Source organism: Dicentrarchus labrax, unplaced genomic scaffold (assembly GCF_905237075.1).
Source record: "Dicentrarchus labrax unplaced genomic scaffold, dlabrax2021, whole genome shotgun sequence".
NCBI lineage: Eukaryota > Metazoa > Chordata > Actinopteri > Moronidae > Dicentrarchus > Dicentrarchus labrax.
In genome coordinates, this window is record NW_026136712.1 from 112710 (window position 1) to 136489 (window position 23780).

Here is a 23780-nt window from a genome sequence, read left to right on the forward strand (position 1 = left end):
ATTGTATATATAATATAATAATATAATCGGCACAACAAAACATGCAAGACACCCCAAGGTCCAGGGTAGAGGAGCAGCATTTTAATATGTTTCAGGACCTTTCCCTCTTAACTCACACTGCTCTTGACATCTTTGAGTTTGGGCAGGATGTCAAGGGAGAAGCCATCAGCTTGGCCTCTGGTTCGATTACCACCATTCATGAAGTTACCAAAAGCCAGAACGAGACCTAGAACCTTCTTCACTGTCTCACTGTCCTGCAACGCCTGCAGAGGAGATAGAGGTGTGTGAATCAGAGAGTCAGAGTGAGTATGAGAAAACACAATGGAAGAATGACAAAGTATTGACATATCTTATCTTACACATTTGAGAGAAGCTTTCCATACCTGGCAGGCAAAGTGTTTTCGGAAACATTCACATCAAATCTCTACGATTGTTCATTTTAACATGAAATAAAAACTTTTATATGGAGAGCAGCTGAAGAGTACACCCACAAAAGCTGGGTCAGAATCAGAATCAGAATCAGAAATACTTTATTCATCCCCGGGGGGAAATTTTCTTGCTACAGTTGTTCCAGTCACACAACGTTAAAAAATAGTACTTATATACAATATCTAACACATTATATACATATAGTAAAAATCGGGCAAAGTAAGATTTTCATTGTACGTATAAACCACTGTTTTTTTTTACTGTACATATGACAATAAACCTCTTGAATCTTGAATGCTGACCTTTACTGATGTTTTAATTTTAAAGTAATAATTATTACAGTTTTATTGTTCATAAATAACTCTACAACAAAAATAAACAATATGATGAACATAAATCAGGTTAAACTGGAATGATCTTCTGTATAACATTAATAATGTTTATTTTAAATTTACAAAAAGTGTTTTGATGCCCTAATGATCCACAGAGAGAGAAGTTCTTCAACTGTAGGTTCAGTATCCTTAACCTGGCAACCCAGGTGAGCTTCTAGTCTGGGGAGGAGGTGTTGGGGAGACAACTTGCTACAATGTTTTGAATTTGGACTGCAGTATCTATTTTAAACACTTGCTGTCAGTCTTACAGATTGCTCCTTTAAGTACAGGGCTAACGTCCTGACACATGCGGTTAGCCTAACTGAACATAAAAAATTCAGAAATACACCACCACCTAAAAGACTAAAAGCTTAATAATTAATTTGTTGTAATGTGTGCTTAATCTGTGCACAAGCAGAAACCTTAACAACTATTTGTGGTCTTAGAGGTATTTCTTGGCACAATACCAAACCAGTTTCTTTTTTATGACAGACATCAAGATGATTAACCTTGTAATACCACAGCCTCCATCTTCTGCCTGCACGATCTGCAGTGTGTTTATTTTCTTCAGTTTGGAGAGATTGACTCACCTTGCATACCCTCTGCAGCGTGTCCAGTTTTCTCATTATGGAGGACATGCACTCAGAGAAGCTGGACTGGAAGAGTATGCAGAACACTCTGCCAGAGAAGTTTGGGATCAAGGAGAGCTGGTAGAGAAATCTGCAACACAACAGAAAATACCAGCTGCTTTGGATCCAACTAATGTATTCTGCCATCTTTCTACTCACTTTCTCATTCTCTCCCGTGTGCTTTACATTCTTACAGAATGACACACAGCCATTATGTCTACTCCTTAGTGTTTAAGTGTCAGAAGAATAACATCAACTTACTGCTCAGGTTTATCCAGAGATTTGGCATTCTCCTTGTCTTTTGAGGACTTCATGTGCTTTTCAATCTTGTCAAGCTCCTCCTGTTGGGCTCTCTGAGGGAGAGACAAGAGACTGACTCCAACTGTGTCCACATTCATACAGTTCATCCTCACAGCAGCAAGTATACACCAAGGGAATCCACTTGTCTGACATTGTCAGACCCTCAATTTATTCACAATGGGGATTCTATAAAAATAAAGATAATTATCCTGATAAAGTGTAAGTCACATTGAATTAAGTATGATGTCAGTGTGTTCAGAATTGAGAATTGAGTTAGAGAAGTTTGATTTTCAATGCAAATTACTAGAATCTGTGCTACGTAAAGGAGATATATTATGCTCATTTTCAGGTTCATAATCTAATTTTGTGTGTCTACTAGATTAGGTTTACATGTTATGTTGCATGTCTCATACTGCCCATAGCTTCAGGGACCGTATTTCATAAATATGGCCAAAAAGACCAAAACTCTCCTTAAAAATAAAACAATTTATTCGTATGTGTCATTCATATTCCAGTGACAAGGACATTTTTATTTTTTTTCCCCATGTATTTTTATTGAGCATTTATAATACAAACACACAAACATAATAATTACAGAACATGTAAACGGAGATAACAGAAACAGAACATAACAGGTTGACAAACACCCCTCACCCCCTGGAGAAGACCCGCATGGAAAATATCACGAGAACCCTACAATGCATATAGGAGACCGAATATTAAGTTGGGTTCGTATTAGCAAGGTACTGTACAAGAGGTTGCCAAGTTGCGTCAAAATGTTGGAGTCTGTCTTTCAGAACATATCTTATTCTTTCCAAATGGAGTGTATTAGTTAATTCCTCTAGCCACATCTTAGATGTTGGTGTGTTTATACTCTTCCATAACGTAAGAATCTATTATAAGACTATATGAATTAAAACATTGTTGTGCTTTGTTTAATTTTTTAAAGGATTCAGACACCCCAAGAATAATAAGTAAGGGTTCTGGCTTTATCACAAATCTCATAACCTCGGACATTATACCAAAAACACCAGACCAGAAAGAGGAAATTTTGGGGCATAGTGCATAACAACGAAGATGGGTTTCAATGGAAGATTTGCATTTATCACACACAGGTGATACTTCTGGATATATTTTATGTAATTTTTCCTTTGAGAAGTGGAGCATGTGCATAATTTTGAATTGAATAAGACAATGTCTTGCACTGTGTAAAAAGGTGTTGATCTTCTCAAGGGCTCTGTCCCATAGATTATCTGAGATCGGTTTGCCAAATTCTTTCTCACATTTGCGTCTATGTATATGGGCAGGGGGGGGGGACTTACTGACAGGAGATTATTATAGATACGTGTTATCAATTTAGGTTCATTTATTGGCAATTTCAGACAGTCATCTATTAATGTTTTTGATTCGGTCTGAAAATCCTCCAAATGTCTACGTACAAAGTCCCTGATTTGCAGATATTGAAAGAAATTATTATTTTCCAATCCAAATTGCTGCTGTAATTTAGAAAACGAGGCAAATACACCTTGTATATACAGATCTCCAATACATTTAATACCCTTGTGATTCCACTTAGAAAAGGTTTCTATCTATGGGTAATGCAGAGGATATGGAATTAAGATTATAACTGGATTTGATTTGTTTCCAGATACAAATCATGTTATGAATAATAGGATTGTTGTTATATAATAACCTATTGATCTTAGTTGGCGCTAATAAAATTGTAGCCAGTGAATATGGATGGCATTCCTCATGTTCCATCAGTAGCCAATTAGGTGGGGACTTTGTGTTGTTTAGCCAGAAAGTAAAAGTCTTAATCGCTGAGGCCCAGTAGTAAAACAAGAAATTTGGAAGAGCTAATCCTCCTGCAGATTTAGGCTTGCAGACATATTTCTTACCTATTCTGGGAGCTTTGTGTCCCCACACAAAAGGAGTAATTAAAGAGTCTAATTGTTTAAAAAAAGTTTTTTTAAGGAATATTGGAATACTTTGAAACAGATATAGTAACTGTGGGAGTAAGACCATCTTAACCGCATTTATTCTCCCGATCATCGAAATTAACAATTAACAATTAACAATAACCTAGAACGCAGTTTTTCTATTAAAGGAGGAAAGTTTTGTTGAAAGAGAGAAGTATACTGTCTTGTCACTTCTATACCTAAATAGGTTAAATTTTCCGAGGAGATTTTAAATGGGAGATTAATCAGAAATGTCAGATCTTCCCTGTGAACTGGCATTAAGACACTTTTTGTCCAATAGATCCAATATCCTGCAAAAGTACAGAATAGATTGATTATATCTAAAGGTACCGGAATATTCATTTGTGGACGTGTTAAATAAAGAAGAATATCATCTGCATACAATGATATTTTATTAATTGTTTCTTTAGTGGTGTATCCATGTATCTGAGGGTCAAGTCTAATACTTTGAGCCAACGGCTCGATAGCAAGAGCAAAGATTAAAGGGGAGAGGGGGCATCCCTGCCTCGTCCCCCTACATAACTTAAACGGGGAGGATAGTGTTCGGTTGGTTAGGATTTGAGCTGTAGGGTTTTTGTAGATGAGTTTAATTAGTGACAAAAAATCATCTCTGAGATTGAATATATTGAGAACTTCAAATAAGTATCGCCACTCAATCTGATCAAATGCCTTTTCGGCATCAAGCGCAAGTATAACAAGATCAGAGTGTGGTTCTCTTCTTGTGTACATGATATTAAAGAGGCGTCTCAGATTGAAAGTAGAGTTTCTATTAGGTACAAAACCCATCTGGTCTGGGTGAACTAATCTCTCCAACAGGGGGCTCAGTCTGTTAGCAAGCATTTTGGCAAACAGCTCTCCGTCAACATTCAGGAGTGAAATAGGGCGATAGGCACCTACTTACTGTGGATCTTACCCTTTCTTATGAATTACTGTGATCACAGCTTCAGTTAAAGTCGGTGGTAGAGCACCGCTTTCCTGAGCATGTTTGAATACCTTTAATAAATAAGGAGATAACTTTTCACCATACATTTTATATAATTCTCCAGGGAGTCCGTCAGGACCTGGTGATTTATTACCTTTTAACGAGGCAACAGCAGACTGAACCTCTGTGATTGTGAGCTCCGCATTTAGCGATTTACAATCTTCAACACCTAACCTAGGTAGGTCACATTTATCTAGAAATGTATTAATAATCTCGGACTCTGAGGTGGATCTAGAAGTATACAAGTCTGTGTAAAATTCGAGGAACCTGTTATTAATATCTTTGGGTTTTGTGAGTATTGTGTTATCACAGGCTTTTACCTTATTTATTGTCCTATCATTCTCCATTTTACGGAGCTGACGAGCCAGTAATTTATGTGGTTTATCCCCAAATTCAAAGAACCTTTGTCTGGTATACAGGAACGCTTTACTTATTCTCACAGACACAATTTGATTGTATTCATACTTCAATGTTGTTATTTTTCTGTGCAAAATTGTAGATGGGGATCGAGCATTTTCCTGATCCATTGCTTTGATCTGTACTTCCAGGTCTTTCAATTTGGACGTTTTCTTTTCTCCTTGATGCTTCAAACGAAATTATGCTACCTCTAATATAGGCTTTAAACGCCTCCCAGAGAGTAGAGGGAGAAGTCTCTGGGATATCATTCATCTCAAAATACAATGAGATTTGATCTTTTAGGTAATCACGAAAGCTTTTATCTGTAAGCAGGTGAGGATTTAGTCTCCAAGAGGTATGTGGTTTGTCTAAGTGGTCTAAACATACTGAAAAGGAAAGTGGGCTGTGATCTGAAATCACAATACTATGATACCTAGCATCCACTACAAAAGGTGCCAGTTTGGCGTCAACTAGTAAATAGTCTATTTTACTATAAGAATTATGCACAGGTGAATAAAATGAATAGTCCCGACCTGAGGGGTTCATCATTCTCCATATGTCTAGGATATTTGCGGTTTTTATGTATGTATTTAGGAATTCACTTGAGGCATTTCTGGGAGGTTTCTTTGTGGAGGATCTATCTAGATATGCATCCAAAACGGTATTAAAATCTCCTCTGATTATCAAATTAGTCTGTGACATATCTGGTATCAATGCAAAAATGTTCTGAAAGAATACAGGGTTATCTGTATTAGGTGCGTAGATGTTTACTAGGGTGAGGGAAATATTCTCCAATAATCTCTCCAATCACTATAACATAGCGACCCTCTTTGTCGGTTATTGTTTTTTTCTGCAAAAAAGGTACACCCTTTCTAATTAAGAGCCTCTTGCTTTGGAAGAAAAAGCTGAGTGATAGATCTCTCCTATCCACTTTGTCCTGAGCCTGCCATGTGATTTATTATTCAGATGGGTCTCTTGTAAAAACATAATATCCGAGGCCAGTGTTTTAAGATGGGGCAAAACCTTCCCTCTTTTGACTGGATTATTTACTCTACGCACATTCCAACTGGAAAAAGTGAGATTTTTTTTCTCCTTGGTGCTATCATTCATAGTATCTTGCGTATTGGTAATCAGTTTTTGTAAGGTCTTCTTTCCCCAGCCCAAGTCTCCCTCCCCAAGTCAACCTGACCCACATATTAACAAAAAAAACAAAATAAACTACTCTAGCCAATTCAAAGTGAATGGCCTGAGCCTTCTTAGGGAAGCCAGAAAAAAAAAAAAAAAAAGCTGATAACTGAGGTTACTTCCACACCTACTGGTGGCCTGTTATTAACTTCAAAATCGGTCCTTTAGCTCTGAAACTTGGTAATAAAGAAATTTAAATATGAGAAAGGGAACGAGCGACCCCACTGGGGGTATACATGCGCACACGCACCCCCATTTATACAAGCGCATCTATCATCATGTATCATATGAACCTGGGAGATGCAGAGTAAAACACAAATGCACTCCCCAAACCTGAACATCAATTTCCACATTTCAAACATAGCTGTATTTTTAGAAACAAGAGGTAAGAGTAGGTCACAACTGGCATCACACTTGACATAAAGCTGAATCTAATCATAGAACTAAATAAAATGGATAAATGAATAACACTTATATTGAAAAAAAGAGATTCTTGTCGGATAATAACAATACAGTGTCTAGATTATAAAGGATATAGTGTGGTATCCCACGATTTTCACACCTTGCATGTTTGTTCTTCCCGCCATGCAATAAGACACCGGTTGTGTGTGTATACGCATACACACACAACCGGTGTCTTGATACACACGCGTGTATCACGGCAGTTGTTTTCCCCCTCCTCTTTTTTTTTTTTTTTCTCCTTTTTTGGCAGGTAATGGTTGTTGTGCTGATGTTAGCCGCCTCGGCTAACTAGTCAGCCACAGATAGAAGAAAAAAAACCAAACAGTTCCTGAGATCCATGTTTTGTCCTTGTCCTGTGCAGCTGTAGATGACCCTGGACCAAAGAGTCGCCACGCGTATTCTTCGGCTTTTTCCGGGTCTGTGAAGGATGTCTGTGTACCATTGTGTGTGACCAGGAGTCTTGCGGGGTAAAGTAGGCCATACCTGACGCCGGGCTTGTCACGCAATAGCTCCCTAGCACGGTTGAATAGAGCCCTTCGCTTAGCCATGGCCGGAGGATAGTTCGGGGAATATTTGAATCCTCTTGTCTCTGAAGTAAAGTTGCTTCGCCACGCTGGCTTTCCGTAGGATGTCCTCAAGCACATGATAATAGTGTAGCCTCAGGATGAAGGGCCTGGGGGGCTCTCGAGGGTCGGGGGTTCTCCGGAGGGTCCGATGCACTCGGTCAATAAGTGGCTTCTCATCCAGACATAGCACCTCTTTTAGCAGGTCAGCTACTTCTCGTGCGAGGCCGTGGCTCCTTCAAGTGTTGTAATGGATGTCTGACTTTCCTTTTTGGTTGTAGTCAGCTCCTCTCTCAGCTCGTGCATACAGTCTGTATGCGTGCATCTATGGAGGCACATATGTCATTCTTGACCTGAGTGACTTCATTTCGCAGGTTAGCGATAGCAGCTAGTATTGCACAGTTAGGTGGGTCCGCCTCGTCACTCATATCATCAGGTAGAGGTGCGTCACTCGGGTCAGAGGGCTGGTCGGGGCCTGCTTCTTGTTGGTCGTTTTTTCTAGTTTTCCCCTTTTTTGACATAGTTTTTTACATTGGTCTTACATTGCACTTTTGTGTATCTTCTTACGTCGTTCCAAGAAATTTAAGAGTGGATTTACAAAAGTTTAGTATTTTAATAAAGATAAAGTTATCAGAGCTCGTGCGAACACGTCTTACTCTTCCATCACTCAACAGCGCCCCCCCTGACAAGGAACTTTTAATTATGTATATGATGCAAACAAAGTACCAAAGCTATGACTTTAATGTAAACTCATGATTGAGGTAAAGGGTTTCTTGTACACTGAAGTAAGGGAGCTCTGCGGTCAGTGTTCATCTTGATGCATCTTCCTGTGTATACCAAGACTTTCCTGATGCTGCGGCTGCCACTATGATGTCTTTAGGCTGTCATTTGACTGAGGTATGACAAGCAATAATTTCCTCCTCTGAGCTTCATCAGGTCACTCAGATGATCTGTAAAACATGGCCGATTCAGTGTTAATTGTAAAACAGAATAGTAGCACTGATTATCTTGTTATCATTGCACCTGTCAGTGGGTGGGCAGCAAGTAAACATTTTGTCCTGAAGTTGATGCGTAGTATTTGAGCGAATGACCAAATTTTTTAAAGGTACTGCAGGGGTCAGTACCTTTCAAAAGTGATCCAAGGAAGGAAAAGCAGTGAACTGTCGATAGGATCATGGGCTCATTGATGCACGTGGGGAGCAAAGGCTGGCCAATGTGGTCCGCTGCAACAGACGAGATGTACTGTAGCTAAATTTGCTGAAATAGTTAATGCTGGTTCTGGTACATAACATTATGACCAATAGGCAGTGGCAGCTGTTGGCTATTACAAATTTAATTAATTTGGTTGAAGCACAAATCTTGGGTCTTCATAGTTACATCTATGATGCTCCAACAATAGGAACACTGCCGATTCATCATTAGACTAGTGTTGGTAACTGGCTGTGTGATTTCGTAATCTGAGCATTTTAGGCCGAAGCGTGCACAGTGTCTGTTGCCTTCTGTTGCTGCTGTTTGCTGCTCCGTTGTATTCAGGGCTCGACTGTGACAGAATTGTGTGAAATATTATTTTCAGAGGTTTACATTGGCAGGCTTATGTATGTTGTATCGATAGCCCTTGTGTTGAATACTTTTACATATATATGCTTATAGTTGCGGAACAAGTATAGTTAATGCGGGTGTGTACGTGTGTGTATATATATACCAAGGGTGGTCCGATGCGACCTCCATAATGAAACGCCCCAAAATTCAAAGCACCTTCTCTTAAGTGTTGAGCATCCCCATAGCACCTGCAACAGAAAATCTCTGAAGCCGCCACTGCCAAGCCCAGGTGGTCATCATGTTATGGCTGATTGGTGTATATATAATGCAGCACAAGTACAACTAACTATCAAAGGCTGCCACAGGTCATTGTATCTCAAAGTGATAATATATCAGGCTACTAACCTTTACTTCTGATGAAAGCAGTGTCTCTGGTGGGTCCCTTATTGCAGCTTACTGTAGTGATGTGTTGTCCTGTATGCAGGAAAAAGAGATTAGAAACTTCATCTCAGATGTGTAGTGAATTGTAACAGCCACACAGAGTGCTATAATGATGATAAATAATTTACTCAATCAATTATTAACAAAGAAACTGCGACTGTAACTTGTGTTGTGTGACATACCAAAAGTTCATAAATACAAGTTCCCGATGCAAAAACAGATGATAGATGTTACATTGGAAGTGCACTTATATCATCAGTAATACGAGTATTTCAGTAACAACATTATTAGTTGCGGTATGATTTTACACACACTGCTTAGTGGCCCACTACAGCTGTTAATCAAAGTCACACAACCTTAACAAACAAATTAATTCCTGCAGTTTGACCATTTCTTTCTCACACATAGCTCTATCATTAATTCCAGTGAATGTATATCAAGTGAATTTACATAAGACACACACACACCAGAGCACAGCAGAACTACCTTTAGTATAACAACAAAGCTAACGCTAGCTGAGCTGATGTTGACTTCAAACAGGGCTTAACAATCACACAGTTTCTTATTGTCCCTCGATATGACAAAATAAAGTCGGACATTGGCCCAGTACAATGCTAGCCACGTTAGCCATGCGCCATGCTCACGCCAAGCTCATCATGGGTATCTACAAAATAACCAGTAAAACAACATAAAATATGGCAAAACTTACCAAGTATGAAGTCGGTCCTGGACAGCTGGTATCAATTCTTCCTCCTTTGAGACAGCAGTTGCAGTCGTTGGAATTTCAGCCACAATATAAAGTCAAGGTTTTTACTTCCTCTGATAATGGGAGGACATGCAGGTCTCTGTGCTGGTCTATGCAACCAACATCAAAGCAGTGGTGTGTGTACTTATATCTAGGCTTCCGACCACTCAAAGCGCTTTTACACTACATGCCACATTCATACACAAGGCCATCGGGAGCAATTTGGGGTTCAGTATTTTTCTTAAGGACACTTCAACATGTAGCCAGACGCTCTAAGCCAAAGAGCCCGTGTTGTGCTGCTTAGCTTCAGGCTTTCAGATTATGCTGGTGATTGGTATTTTTTTCTTATCAAGCTATTATTTTTAGAACAACTTGGAAAGTTGGTTGGCATCAGGGACACTGCCCTAAAATGTGTTTTATCATATTTATCTAGCAGAACTTTTTCAGTGGTCATGGGTAATGCCTCCTCATCATTGGCCCCTCTGACATGTTGTGTTCCATCCCTGGCTCTTTGCTGTTTTCTATATACATGCTGCCACTGGGGCACATCCTAAACAAACAAAAAGTCATAATAAAGTGCTGGATGTCCCAAAATCAAAAGCTCAACAAAAACAAATCGGAGATAATTATCTTTGGTCCCCCAAGGTCCATCCCTGTTGTACAAAAAAAAAACTTGGATCCTTGACATTAAATATCTAACCTGCAGCCAGAAACCTGGGCGTAATATTAGACAGAGACCTCAATTTTGAAAAAACAAATTAAAAGTGATGTTTTTATCAGCTATGGAGCCTCTCTAAGATCAGGTCGTTTCTGTCACATCTGATCTTGAGAAAGTCATCCATACCTTTATTTCATCTTGATCGGACTATTGCAATTCTTGTCACTCAGGGTTACTCAGGGATACTCAGGGTTAAGCCAAAAAAGCCATCCCGGGCCTCGAGCTCTTTCAAAAACCAGCTGCTCTGCTTTTAACTAAGATCCAGCTGCTCTGCTTTTAACTAAGATTGACAACAATCAGCCCTGTTTTAACCTCTCTTCCCTCCTTGCCTCTCTTCCCCTCTTTACCAGTTTTAGAATTGATTTCAAGATTTTACTGATCACTTACAATGCTTCCAGCTACATTGCTACCAGCTACATTGCTGAATTGCTGCATCCCTATGAGCTGGAGTGCAGCCTCAGATCCTGGGGCAGGGCTCTCCTGGCAGTTCCTGAGTCCAGGCTCAGGACCAAAGGCGAGCGTGCTTTTGCAGTCAGGGCCTCTCTGCTCTGGAACCCCCTGCCTGAGAGTCTGAGATTTGCTGTCTTATATTAAATTTTGTATGTGTTTTTATACAGTAATCAGTGAGGTCCAGCCCCCAGAAACACTCCGATCTGGTTGGGAGCCATGCTGTTGCTGTCTAGATAACTAATAAATCTTTGTTCTGTATTGCTAAAAGTTTACAATTAGAAAAATGTAATGGATTTCGATATATAAATACAAAGAATGTTTTTTTTGTGTGTTAAATTGGGGTATAATACTACTGAAGGTGTAATCTTAAAGGGTTAAAAATGCATTTATCATTTCATTCTTAAAGTCTGTAAAGAATGCATGTTACTCACATTTTCATACAGGGCCTGCAAGGTCTCCAAGTCAACTACTGTGTTGTCCAAGTTCAGGATAGCTTGAAGACAGAGAGAGGGAGAGGTCACAGGTCACAACTGCTAACACTGATCACACTATTCAGCAACAGTGTTCTTATTTGATCATGTCACTATGATAAAGGAAAATGGAAAGTAGGGAAAAGGCTGCATGAAAAGGCAGGAAAAGATGAAATAATGCAGAACAGAAAGAACACTGAGGATGGGAAAACAAACAGGCATTTGATGGTTCATCAAAGGCATGGCTCAGTCTATACCTCAGTGTTAGATTTCATTCTTACTTAAAAACAAAGGAAAGATGATAGTGTTATTTTTGTTTTAAAATGTACAATATGCAATGTCTATAAACACATAAGTACAAAATACAAAATGTCTGATTTTAGGATCTATGATAAATGTATTTATTTACTTTAAGGCAGCTTTGGCAGGGATAGTCCCAGACAGACCAACAATGGTTCGCATAAAAGGTCTGACTGCTTTGAATCCAGCAATATATCATTTGTAACTGTAGCAGGTATGGTCAGTTGTTTACATTGAGAGATGTATGACATGTGCCATCAAAAGGAAATGGCCATAAATGGCTTGTCTGGGGTCATTCTAGGGACTACACAATATATTTCAATGGTATCAGTCAATTTATTAAAGGTTTTATAAACTTTAAGTAAATTCATGAGCTGGTCTTATGCACGGCTACAGCCTTATAGAGTGACGATTTAACAACTTGTTAATTGGTCAATCACACCTGAAGGTGTAGGTTATTCTTATTCCTCAATAATACAGAATAGTAATGTCTATTTTTTAAAGATCATGTATTTATTTGATTATTTATATATTATATCATAATAATTATTATAATGTGGTGACAAACATATTTACTCAAGAGAACAAAATTAAAGCTGGTCAAAAAGGTTAACCACACACGCATCCATATGTTAGTGAAGTTTTTATTTAAACTACGGATCGCATTCTAACACATAACACAACAAAGGAAAAAGTCCCAAATTCACACTTTTATTTTTCCTTTTTTTGATAACTTGCAGCATCGAACTATAAGATTCAAAGGACTATGTTGGGTATGCATGGTATGTAAAAGATGCGTACCAGGACGCACATTCTCACAGCACATGGATTTTTATACATTTGGAAACCTGGGTGGAAAGTGGCGTAAGTACTATTTTCATGTGTAAGCATGGTTCATACACCTGGCCCCCCTGGCCTATATTTTTCTTGCTTTTTAAATCTTTTGTATGCAGCATGTCAATCATCCACATTATCATCTGTGACAATATATGTCATGTTTGGCCACTCAGGAGAGGGGCATGACCAAAACCCAGTGCATGTCAATCCCACTAAAAAGACAATGGTATTTCCTGAGCTGACTGCAGATCCATCATCACAGTATCATCACATTCTCACTTCCAAATCATAAAATACTGCAGCTTGACCAGTGCTCCTATGATTTATGATATGACACTGTAAGTATCCTTCTCGTGTACTTTCTGGATGTGCAGGTCTCAATTCAACATAGTAATAATAAGTTTGCAATGTCCAGTTATATTTGAAAATAAAACATGCAGGGTTGACTTTGAGAAACGGTTGCACCTTGGTTAGGTTTAGGAACAAAAACTACTTGGTTATGTTTGTTGATTGAAACTGTGATCCTCTACTTTATTTTTAAAGAAAAACTTGCTTTTTAATAAGCAAATTCACGCTGTAGCCCATTGACCATTTTCGCAGCTGAAAGGCAGAACTCGCACTGTACTGTGATTTTCTGCTTTAGTAACAAAATAATGATTAAATTTCCACCCAGTGAAAGCGTTTTGTTTCACTATTGCCCATGATAATACATTAGCAACTGTAAAAACCGTCTGGTTTCACTCTGGTGTTATGAGATTCTGAAGAATAATGTGCACGGTAGGATGTCGTTTTTTATTTTAAAATGTATTTTAAAATTGTGCTAATAATCCCCATTTTACTTAATGTAACTGTCATCTGATTACGTCTTTTTTTCTGCAACTGTAATCCTGATTACATAGCTCCGTTACATGTTAGAAATAATTTCCCCATTAGGGATTAATAAAGTATATCTTCTTCTTGAATCTTTATTCTTCTCTTTTATCTCTTGTTTCTTTTATTTTTTATTCAAACCTGGTAATTTTACTTATATAGCCTATGTAATTTACAATCAGATATCAACTTTTATTTTTGGTTTGACTCATCGATCTGCGCCAGCCTCCTTCATATCGCTCTTTATACTATGTCACCTGACTTCGACTATATGGAAACGTGCAGAAAAGATACTAGACGGAGTGTCATAGTTTGAAGCGTAAGACCACTAATCAAGTTGCTGTATTTAATGGATTAGGACGAGCCTGCAAACTATGGTCTTCCTTTTCCCATAAAATCTACTTGTGGTGTCACAGCCTGTGAAGTTATGGCATGCAGGTAGACAATCACATAAGTGAACTCAAAGTTTCTGTGAAATAGCACAGATTGGGACAAATATTTCCCTTGGGACATGTCCAGAGTGCATGTACATAGTAGGTTATGCAAACTTCCTTTTGCTTGCATAGTAAGCAAAACAATTACATTTGTCATCTCATCTGATAAGAAGAAAAGGTGAATGTAAAAAAATGGACCTGTACAGTGCCTTTCTAGTCTTCTGACTTCTTCTCAAAGCGCTTTTACACTACGTGGCACATTCACTCTTTCACACACACTCAAACAGCGATGGCAAAGTCCATCCAATAGAAACTAACATTCATACACATTCACACACCGATGCATGGCATCGGGAGCAATTTGGGGTTCAGTATCATGCTCAAGGATACTTCGTCATGTGGCACCAGGGGGGGATCGAACCCACAGCCTTCCAATTAGGGAACGACCCTCTCTGCCTCTGAGCCACAGCCGCCCCCTGAGCCACAGCCACCCCCTGAATGTGCAAGGTGTAGGTCTACTAAGCTTTCTACCCCTGACGGGCAGATCATCTTGACTCTTAACCATTTTTAATGAAATTTGCTCTTCCTGTAATAACATATGTAGGTCTCTTGACTTGAACTGTGCCTCTTCATTTCCTTTCAGGGTCTTTTGGCCTGATATGTCCAAGACTGATGCCATATAGTTTCCTGTTAAGCATTCAGATGTTCTTATGTTGTTGAATGTCTGAAAGTCTGAGTCAAAAGACCCTGCAGAAGAGCCATGCCAATCAATCAATAATGTAATAATGTAATTTTGATGGCATACATCATACATGTTCTAATGCAGACCACTAACAATACTTTCTACAGTTACATATCATATATTGATGCTAAGCTATTATTCGTTAATACACCAAGATATTCACGTTGTGTTTTTTCAATACTAGTCGGTTAAACTCATTATAATTTGTACTGACAGGAACTAGGAAAAGAGATCACATCTCTCCTGTACTAGCTTCTCTGCACTGGCTCCCTGTAAAATTTAGAATAGAATTTTAAATCCTCCTCCTCACCTACAAAGCTCTTCATGGTCAGGCCCCTTCATATCTTAAAGAGCTCATAGTACCCTATTACCCCACTAGAACACTGCATTTTCTGAATGCAGGACTACTTGTGGTTCCTATAGTCTCAAAAAGTAGAACAGGAGCCAGAGCCTTCAGTTACCAAGCTCCTCTCCTGTGGAACCAGCTTCTAGTTGTGGTTCGGGAGGCAGACACCCTCTCCACATTCAAGAGTAGGCTTAAGACGTTCCTCTTTGATAAAGCGTATTGTTAGGGCTGGATCAGGTGAGTCCTGAACCATCCCTTAGTTTTGCTGCTATAGGCCTAGACTATCGGGGGATTTCCCATGGTGCACTGAGCTCCTCTCTTCCTCTCTCTCTCTTTCTGCCCCCATTTATGTCCCATTAATGCATGATATCAACTTCACTTCTTCCCCGGAGTTCTTGTGCTTTCTCGTCTCGCAGGTTCTCATGGATCCTGGTGGTGCCTCCTGCCATGGTCCTGCTTGATTGCCATTGCCAATACTGTTGTTGCTGTGCACCTGTCTGTCTGTCTGTCTGTCTGTCTGTCTGTCTGTGTCTCTCTCTCTCTCTCTCTCTCTCTCTCTCAGAATTCAGATATAAAATCATTATGGTCCAGGAGCGCGGTACACTATAGCAAATAGACCTGGCTGCAGTGTTTTGCAGTTTGGGTGAGAAAGACTAAGAACAAGGCTTTCAAATGACTTATAATTTAGTTTAGGTTTAGGGTCCATTAAAACACTGGAATGATATATGGCTGCTACTCTACCTCCTCGGCCAGTGCCTCAAGGAATGTGAGTATTAATATGAATGGGGGGGTGGATTCATTTAGGCTAACATACTCCTTGTGGGACAACCAGGTCTCAGTAAGACAAAGTAAATTAATATCATAATCTGATATTAATTCATTCACTAAAACAACTTTTGAAGACAGAGACCTGATATTTAACAGCCCACATTTCATTCTCTTATTTTGTGCTACTGAGGAGTTGGTTTTAATTTTTATTAGATTTTTATGTTGAACTCCTCTTGTTTTTATTTCTTTAAATAATTTAGCTGGTCGGGGGACAGATACAGTCTCTATGGGGTTTTGGGTGGGTGACTGTTCTAAAGAAAGCGCAGAGAAGTGTTTAAGACAGCAGCTCTGCTTCCTGGTCCCAACTCTGGACTGTCAGGTTTTAGAAATAAACTTCGCCATGTTGCTAGATAAGAGAGCCGCTCCATCCAAAGTGGGATGGATGCCGTCTCTCCTAATCAGACCAGGTTTTCCCCAAAAAGGCTTCCAGTTATCAATGAAGCCCACATCGTTTTCTGGACACCACCTCGACAGCTGCAAACCTGCCTGGCTGTAGAAGAAAGCCCAACATTTCATCAAGGGCCTTTAGCAACTTAGTCAGAACAACTAAGAGAAACCCCCATGTGACTGCAAGACACCTACAGGATGACCTGATGAAGACTGGTACAAGTGCTTCAGTGGCAACTATAAGACATACACTGAATAAACAAGGACTTTGTTTACGCACTCCACTCTTGACCACAAGGAACATCAAAAGTCGACTAGAATATGCCAGGAGGAATTTGGATAAGACTACAGAGTTTTGGGAGACAGTTCTATGGACAAATGAAAACTGTTTGGACATATGGACCAGCGGTATGTCTGGCGTGCCAAAGGCCAGGCTTATGACCAGAAGAAACATTTTTCATTTGAACTTCAAAGTTAAGTAAACTTCTGTTGTCAAAATAACTCAAATATGTATCAATAAATATTTTCTGCTGTTTAATGAGGTTTTTTCTCATTTATTGTCATTATCTTTGTTCCACATCACTATAATGTCTTTTGAGGTGAGGGGGTTGAATATTTCTGATTGCAACTGTAAATGCGATAATGTAACAAACTGCCCCTGCTTCAAATGCATTTAACAGGATATACAAAAGAAAATAACAACAACAAATATAGGTTCTGATGGCTGAATATGAAACTCCTTTCCTCAGTACCCTGGGTTGCATACACCTGTCTGAATTATGATTTCATGATGAATAAGAATCCTGCATTACTGTATGTAACTAACTATAGCTATACAAACAGATGAACTCACCATGCTGGATATCTTTCATGTCAAGATGTAGGGAGGACATGAGTATTCCTACTGCCTGAGAACGCTTGTTGTTTAGAAGCTTCACAACCTAAAAAAACACGTAAATTGGAGTTTAGATTCAACATTTAATGTTAATGACAGCATTTTAACAGGACTGAAAGTCTAATGGCTCACTGCAACGCAAATTATACCCCACAAGTGTAGGTTTGGACAAATATACCAAAGCTTTAACCATTATTTGAAAGAGCTGGAGGCCCGGGATAGTGATCAGAGCTTCCATATCTATGAAGTAAAGCCCACACGGAAGTGTCTTAAACATGCATTCTATGTAATGGTCAGCAGAGGACAGTTCCATTGGCTGCAAAATAAAAGAGCCATTGTATTGAGGTTTATGGAGAAATTACCTTAATTCTCACTTGATTTATTAAGTCTCCTCCCATGCAACATAAAGATCATTTTGTAAATTGTTTTGTAAATTGGTATTATTACAATTAATTAGAGTAAAATAGATGTCATTCTCAGTCATTCTGTGCAGCACATTGCATGGAACTCAGATCAAACTGTCAAACTAGGCGGTGCTAATAAAATTTGAATTTGAAGATTCTGTTACTGCATTGCATATTTGTCTTACAATGTCATACACAATTGCGGGCATTCTTTATACAACAATATATTTTGTGTATGATATAGATTTTATAAGTGATCATCATTTATTGTGTAGGATTTAGTGGCATCTATCAGTGTATTACAAATTACAACACACTTATCTCACCCTCCTGTTCCAAGTGTGTAGGAAACCACGATATCACTGAAGCTCACAAAAAAAAACAAAAGGCCCTAGACTGCCTCTAGAGTGGCTGTCCGTTCTTGGCCTACTTAACAATGAAAAAGTTCCAGAAGGTTTTCCTTGTCACTGTTGCCAAGGGCTAATGGTGGACACTGTTGAAATAATTTTATAGGAGTAGGGTTTTGACCTACTCAATATGAAAAGTGTCCTGAGATAACTTCTGTTATGATTTGACACAGAATACAATTTAGTGATTAAGACAACAGGTGTTCAAACATTTTTCCAAGTCAAGGCCCCTATAGCTAAGAGAGAGACAGAGCAGTGACTCCCTATTTTCTCAAAGTGCCTATGATTGGGTGTTGACCATATAATTGTGACAATACATATTGGACATATATGTAAAACACACAGACCTGTTTGGCCTTCGACTTGGTGATTGTGTCAGAGAGCGGCTGTTTCTTCTCCTTCACCGCCGTTTTGGAGAACAACTCTACAAACTCTTCAAAGTCCACATCAGGCTCCTCAATATTCTCCCACACCAACACGGAAGAGGGCTCCCTGAGAGCACAAACACAAAAGAACATTAACAGATGGTATGAGTCAGCAGAAAAGTATGATTATCCAATGATTATATCTTATATATACAGTGTATATACAGTGTGTATAAATATATATATATAATTTGTCAAAATACATTCTGAGCATCATAGTACTACACAGTTTTACAGTTTTGAAGAATTTGCTTTGTATGTAAAATGTATAACAACTTTGTGTATTACATCTTATTCTTCCTTTCACATATATTTTGAAACTTTTAGAAAAAGATTCTAATATTCAAAGTGTATGTGTTTTAGGCCTGATAGCTCCAAAGACTGATGTTGGTCGGTTGGCAATGCTGTTCCCAAATTTAATCATGTGAGGTACAAGAAACTGCACAACCAGTGGTGGTCACTAAAGGCTGTACTGCATTTAGATGCTGATCCACCCAGTTGTTCCATGATAGTCATACATGATTGAGTGAAATAAAGCATTTCACTTAATTATGTGTTTCATACAAACATTTGTTCTCTCTGAATGTATTTGTCATTATTAGTGTTTGGTACCTTATGAGAAAATCTAGCCCACTCTGAAAATCCCATTTGCTTCATTCTTTAAACAATGTAAAGGGTTTGGCATGTTTTACTCCCGCCAGTCATATATTAACATCACTGCCCAACTGTACCTTATTGTCGGACAGTTTAAATGCAGTCCAGGATGCAGACTCAAAAAAGTCTACTGCTGCACAAAATATTCATGTATGATTTCCATCCTGAAATTAATATTTTGTGCAGCACAATGTTCAAGACGCTCTAAAATTAAATTCTAGTGTGACATTTGTTGAAGATTTACTTCTTCAATAGGAACACTGGCCTTGGGGCTGAATGCCAAAGACATAGCAGATAGTTAAATATTAAATTATTAAATCTTGAGAGACATTGTTGCTTTGGGTTTGTACATGGTATTTGATTAAAATAAGAAAAACCAACCATATCTTTTATGTTATGTTATGTGTTTTAGTACGACACCATCAAAGATTTTAGCACCAAACTCATATCAGATTGGGTCTTTGGACTGTGAACTGTGCTACATTGGATGTTTTCACAATTTCCTCCACTATGTAGTATCTATGATGTATCGGCCCAAAAACTAAATTGAAACAAATTCAAACCACATCATCTTGAGGCAATTTTGGCTACACCATCTTTACTTTTTGGTGTGCAGCTGGATCCTGGTCCAGTAGAGGGGCTTCATGGGTCTGGGAGGCTCCACTACAGCCTTCCTGGCTGGTTTCTCCTGGGTCAGACCAAAAGCGTATAGCCCCAGTGGTAGAGGAGGAGGCAGGGAGCCCAGAACCCCTGAAATAGCTGGGGGAATACAGATGGCTCCTGGTGGAGGAGGGGGTGGAGGGGGCCCACAGCCTCTACCACCTGGTGGAGGAGGAGGTGGGCCACCTATTCCTGGTAATGGAGGAGGAGGTGGAGCAATGCCAACAAGGAGAGGAGGATGAGGTGGTGGGGGTGGTGCAAGGCCACCGGGAAGTGGAGGAGGAGGAGGAGGAGGAGGTGGGGGTAAAGGAACTGCTGAACCAGGAGGTAATGGAGGTGGAGGTGGAGGAGCAGGCACTGAAGATCCTGGTAATGGTGGAGGAGGTGGTGGTGGTGGTGGTGGAGGAGGTACTGCTCCTCCTGGAAGAGGAGGTGGATGTGGAGGAGGATGCTGGAGCTGACATGAACACTGGAGGCCATCCTGCCTGGGTGGAGGTTGCAGCAAGTTGTTCAGTCTACCCAGCTCAGTACAAGGCACTTTGAACTTAAAGCTGTCATCCATGGGTGAGGTCTGCACAGACTTGGCCTCCAGGCAGCCCAGAGCTGGGGCTGCTTCAGTCTGTAGGTGAGCATCACACACAGCCCTCAGCAGGCTCTCCTCTCCTCCACACTCCCTGTCTGTAGTGGAGGTCTTGGGTTTTATACTGTCTCTGTCCAGCAGAGGGGACTGTCGCTCCAGTTCAGCAATCTTAGTCCTGAGGTCTTCTATGGTTTGTTCCAGCTGTTGGATTACATTGACATGTTTTTCCTTCAGTTTTGTTGAAGGAAGGACACATTCCTCCTGCAAATAAGAGAAAACCAGGTATGGCAAAAATCAGAGACACTCTTTTTTGTAAAATGTGTTTATTGGAATCAACAAAGGAAGAATCACTTCCCAGAAGAAGACTATTATTGTTACAATTACCTCATGAAAATGAAAGTAATTTTACAATTTATGAAAATAAAGTCAAGATATAGTAGTTAGTCTCAAACTATAACCTTGCCTTTCCCAAATTTTAGTCTCTCAATACAAATTCATATACGTATGTGCTCAGGTGTTTTTCTAAGAAAATACCGGAAAATATTTTACACATTGTGGGAAAAAGAGAATGTACTATCATGTTCTCTATGTACCAGTCTGTTAAAATATAGAGTTTAGCCTTAGGCTTTAAAGTGTGTAGGATTTAGAAGGATCTAATGGCAGTAATGAAATGTCATATTCATATAAGTATCTTATATAATAAGAATATAAAAATAAAAATAAGAACTGTGTTTTTGTTACCTTAGAATGAGCCATTCATATCTTACATAAGCCATTGCCCTCTTCTATGAGGAGTATGTTTCACCGCCATGTTTCTACAGGAGCCCAAAATGGACAAACCAAATACTGGTTTTAGAGAGGGCATTTGACCAAAGTAGGTTCTCTTACACGCTCGGGAAGGGAGGGTTGGTTGCAATCTGCAACCACACCACTAGATGCCACTTAATCCTACAGACTGGTCCTTAAAGTAAAGTAGGGTAAATTAAAGTGACTGACCTCTTGGCTCTCCTTCTGTTGTTGCCTCATATCCAAGATGGCTACATGGTGGTCTGAACAAAAAGACACATAAATGGTAAATGGACCTGTACTTGTATAGCACCTTCCTAGTCTTCCAACCACTCAAAGCACTTTTACACTGTGTGCCACATTCACCCTTTGATGCACATTCACTCAGCAATGGCAAAGTCCATCAAACAGAAACTAACTCATCAAATGATCAGGAGCAATTTGGGGTTCAGTATTTTGCTCAAGGATACTTTGACATGTGGCGGGAGGAGCCGGGGATCAAACCAGCAACCTTCCGATTGGTGGACGACCCACTCTGCCTCTGAGCCACAGCCGCCCCACGTAAGCAGGTTAGCACAGTACAGTAAAAGAGAGATACTTCCTTTAGAAGGTTCATAAGTCTCATGTAGGTAATGGTGAACATATGAAAGTATGAAGTCAGATTTTACAAAGTTTGATTAACCAACAGTATACTCCTCCACAGTAAAGTCTAGCATTACATGGGATTAAGTGATGGGCATTTGACTTAGTACCCAGTGATATAGGCAACAGTCAGTAGGAGACTAATCAGCATCATCAAATTTTTTTTGGACCAAACTAAATTGCAATTGTAATCCAATCTTGTATTGTTGAATATCTGCTTGAGCCAATGACAGACGGGTAACAATTTAAAGGAAAAACTAATTAAAAAAACTAACTTAATTTGTCACCCGTATGTAGCTGTAAGTGGTCTTTCGTAACTTAAGACCAGGTTCAAAAGCAATATTTTGCTTTGGCTTTGTTGCACTTATAACCACACCCAACAGTGATGCCACTGGGTCCTTACTGCAGTAAAGTGAAACCACTGCAAGGCAGTTTTCCAATGTGATCCAGTGATACAATGACATACTAGAATTTGTGACAACCATGTGGCGATGAACTGGAATACACATAATCTCCTGCAGTATTTTCTATTTATTGATAAACCCAGAGAACAGATAGTGACAATATTAACATCAATACTGTACTTGTGGTTATAGCATACTCTTTTGAAAGGGAGATTACAAACTAGTTCACATCTCAAACTACAACAAATAACAAAATACAATAACATAAATAAAAAGCAATTTGGATGTTTTGTATTTTTCAGAAAACATGCAGCAATGGGTACATCAATGATTTCACTGACTGAGACTAAACCATATTTGCTGTGGGTGACTCGTTCATTCTTACGGTGGTTTACTGACAAGTATGGACTTTAGACAAGACTGTAAAATCCTTCTATAGGATTGGTTAACAGAAAATTGAGCATTGCCATTTTACATCAGTCCTTATGTAGGAGGGAGTACAACGAGGGCTTTATTGTAGTGAAGTTTAATGAAAGTGAAAACACTAGTGCATGTTTCATTTGGAGGTGTATATGGGCATGGCCAGCATATTTGTATATAATCTGAGTGACTTATTTGCCCAACACGAGTTATACCTTGTTTTATTAAATGTTGTAGATACTTATATGTAGACTTGTTGTTTAGAGATGGACCCACCCCTGTTGTTTATTTTTTTCTTCTGCATATTTCCTTTCTTTTTTTTCATTTCTTAATTTCCTTTCCTTTATTGGCAATGTGCTTGTTTACATTGGCATGTATGCATTACTTTTGTTTACCTGTACTCTTTAAAAGAAAACCTATAAAAAACTAAATAACCAAGAAATGTTATAGATACGGGCCAAAGTGGAAGCAAACATGTTCTTTGTGACCAGGTCAGCAGTTATACACCACCAGATGGGGCACTCCACTCACCATAGAGTATTATTTCAAGTTATAATATAATCAAATAGGCAGACAAAGCTTCACCTGGTGCTTTATGGAATCTACAAGGCTTTGCAAATTCTCTGGCTTTGAGTCAGCAAAAAAATACACAATATACAGAATTTATTACTTACCTTGATTGTCTTCTAAAACTTTCAAATCATGAAAAAGGAGAAACCCCAGTCAGATGAAGACATGAAAGGGGAAGGGGGGGGGGAAAGAAACACACACACACACACAAAGGTCAGGATCCTTACATAAAACTTAAGGAGATAGGGCATCAGTGAGTTTTAAACACTTTCTTATATATAAGGGCTGTACTACGAAAGGAGTTGAATCTACAACAAATCATCTTACGATAGCCTATACCATTCATATAACCCTCAGATCACCTGAACCAACATGGATCATTAAACAGTGAGCAAACAAGACAGCGAGTTGATCATGTCTAACTTTATGGCGTCTATAGATGGCATGTAGTTTAATAGCTGCAATAAATCCTATCTAGCGCCAGTGTTTGGTTAGTCCCTTTTGGGCTACTGTAGAAAAAAGGAGGTTCA

The 23780-nt window shown here is 39.2% G+C and overlaps 1 protein-coding gene and 1 long non-coding RNA gene across 9 annotated transcripts in view; both read right to left on the reverse strand.

Moving 5' to 3' along the window:
* Positions 1 to 23780, reverse strand: part of fmn2b (formin 2b) — a 49946-nt gene that overhangs the window by 10993 nt on the left and 15173 nt on the right. For 5 of the 7 annotated variants that reach the window (XM_051417115.1, XM_051417122.1, XM_051417119.1 and 2 more), the window contains exons 5-13: positions 23355 to 23372; positions 21425 to 21477; positions 19791 to 20689; positions 18457 to 18601; positions 17257 to 17344; positions 11621 to 11682; positions 1691 to 1782; positions 1391 to 1520; positions 117 to 263 (exon numbers count right to left, since the gene is read on the reverse strand). In XM_051417115.1, the coding sequence (XP_051273075.1) occupies positions 117 to 263; positions 1391 to 1520; positions 1691 to 1782; positions 11621 to 11682; positions 17257 to 17344; positions 18457 to 18601; positions 19791 to 20689; positions 21425 to 21477; positions 23355 to 23372 (1634 nt within the window). The remainder of the gene's footprint in view (positions 1 to 116; positions 264 to 1390; positions 1521 to 1690; positions 1783 to 11620; positions 11683 to 17256; positions 17345 to 18456; positions 18602 to 19790; positions 20690 to 21424; positions 21478 to 23354; positions 23373 to 23780) is intronic. The other 2 variants (XM_051417116.1, XM_051417117.1) reach the window with 2 other exon arrangements.
* LOC127373092 (uncharacterized) lies at positions 1789 to 11374 on the reverse strand. Of its 2 annotated transcripts, XR_007886877.1 has the most exons (4): positions 9986 to 11374; positions 9241 to 9309; positions 8421 to 8519; positions 1789 to 8246 (listed from the first exon to the last, which is right to left on the reverse strand). It is a non-coding gene; the product is annotated as an uncharacterized LOC127373092 (long non-coding RNA). The 2 variants fall into 2 exon arrangements; XR_007886876.1 differs by having other exon boundaries at positions 9241 to 11374.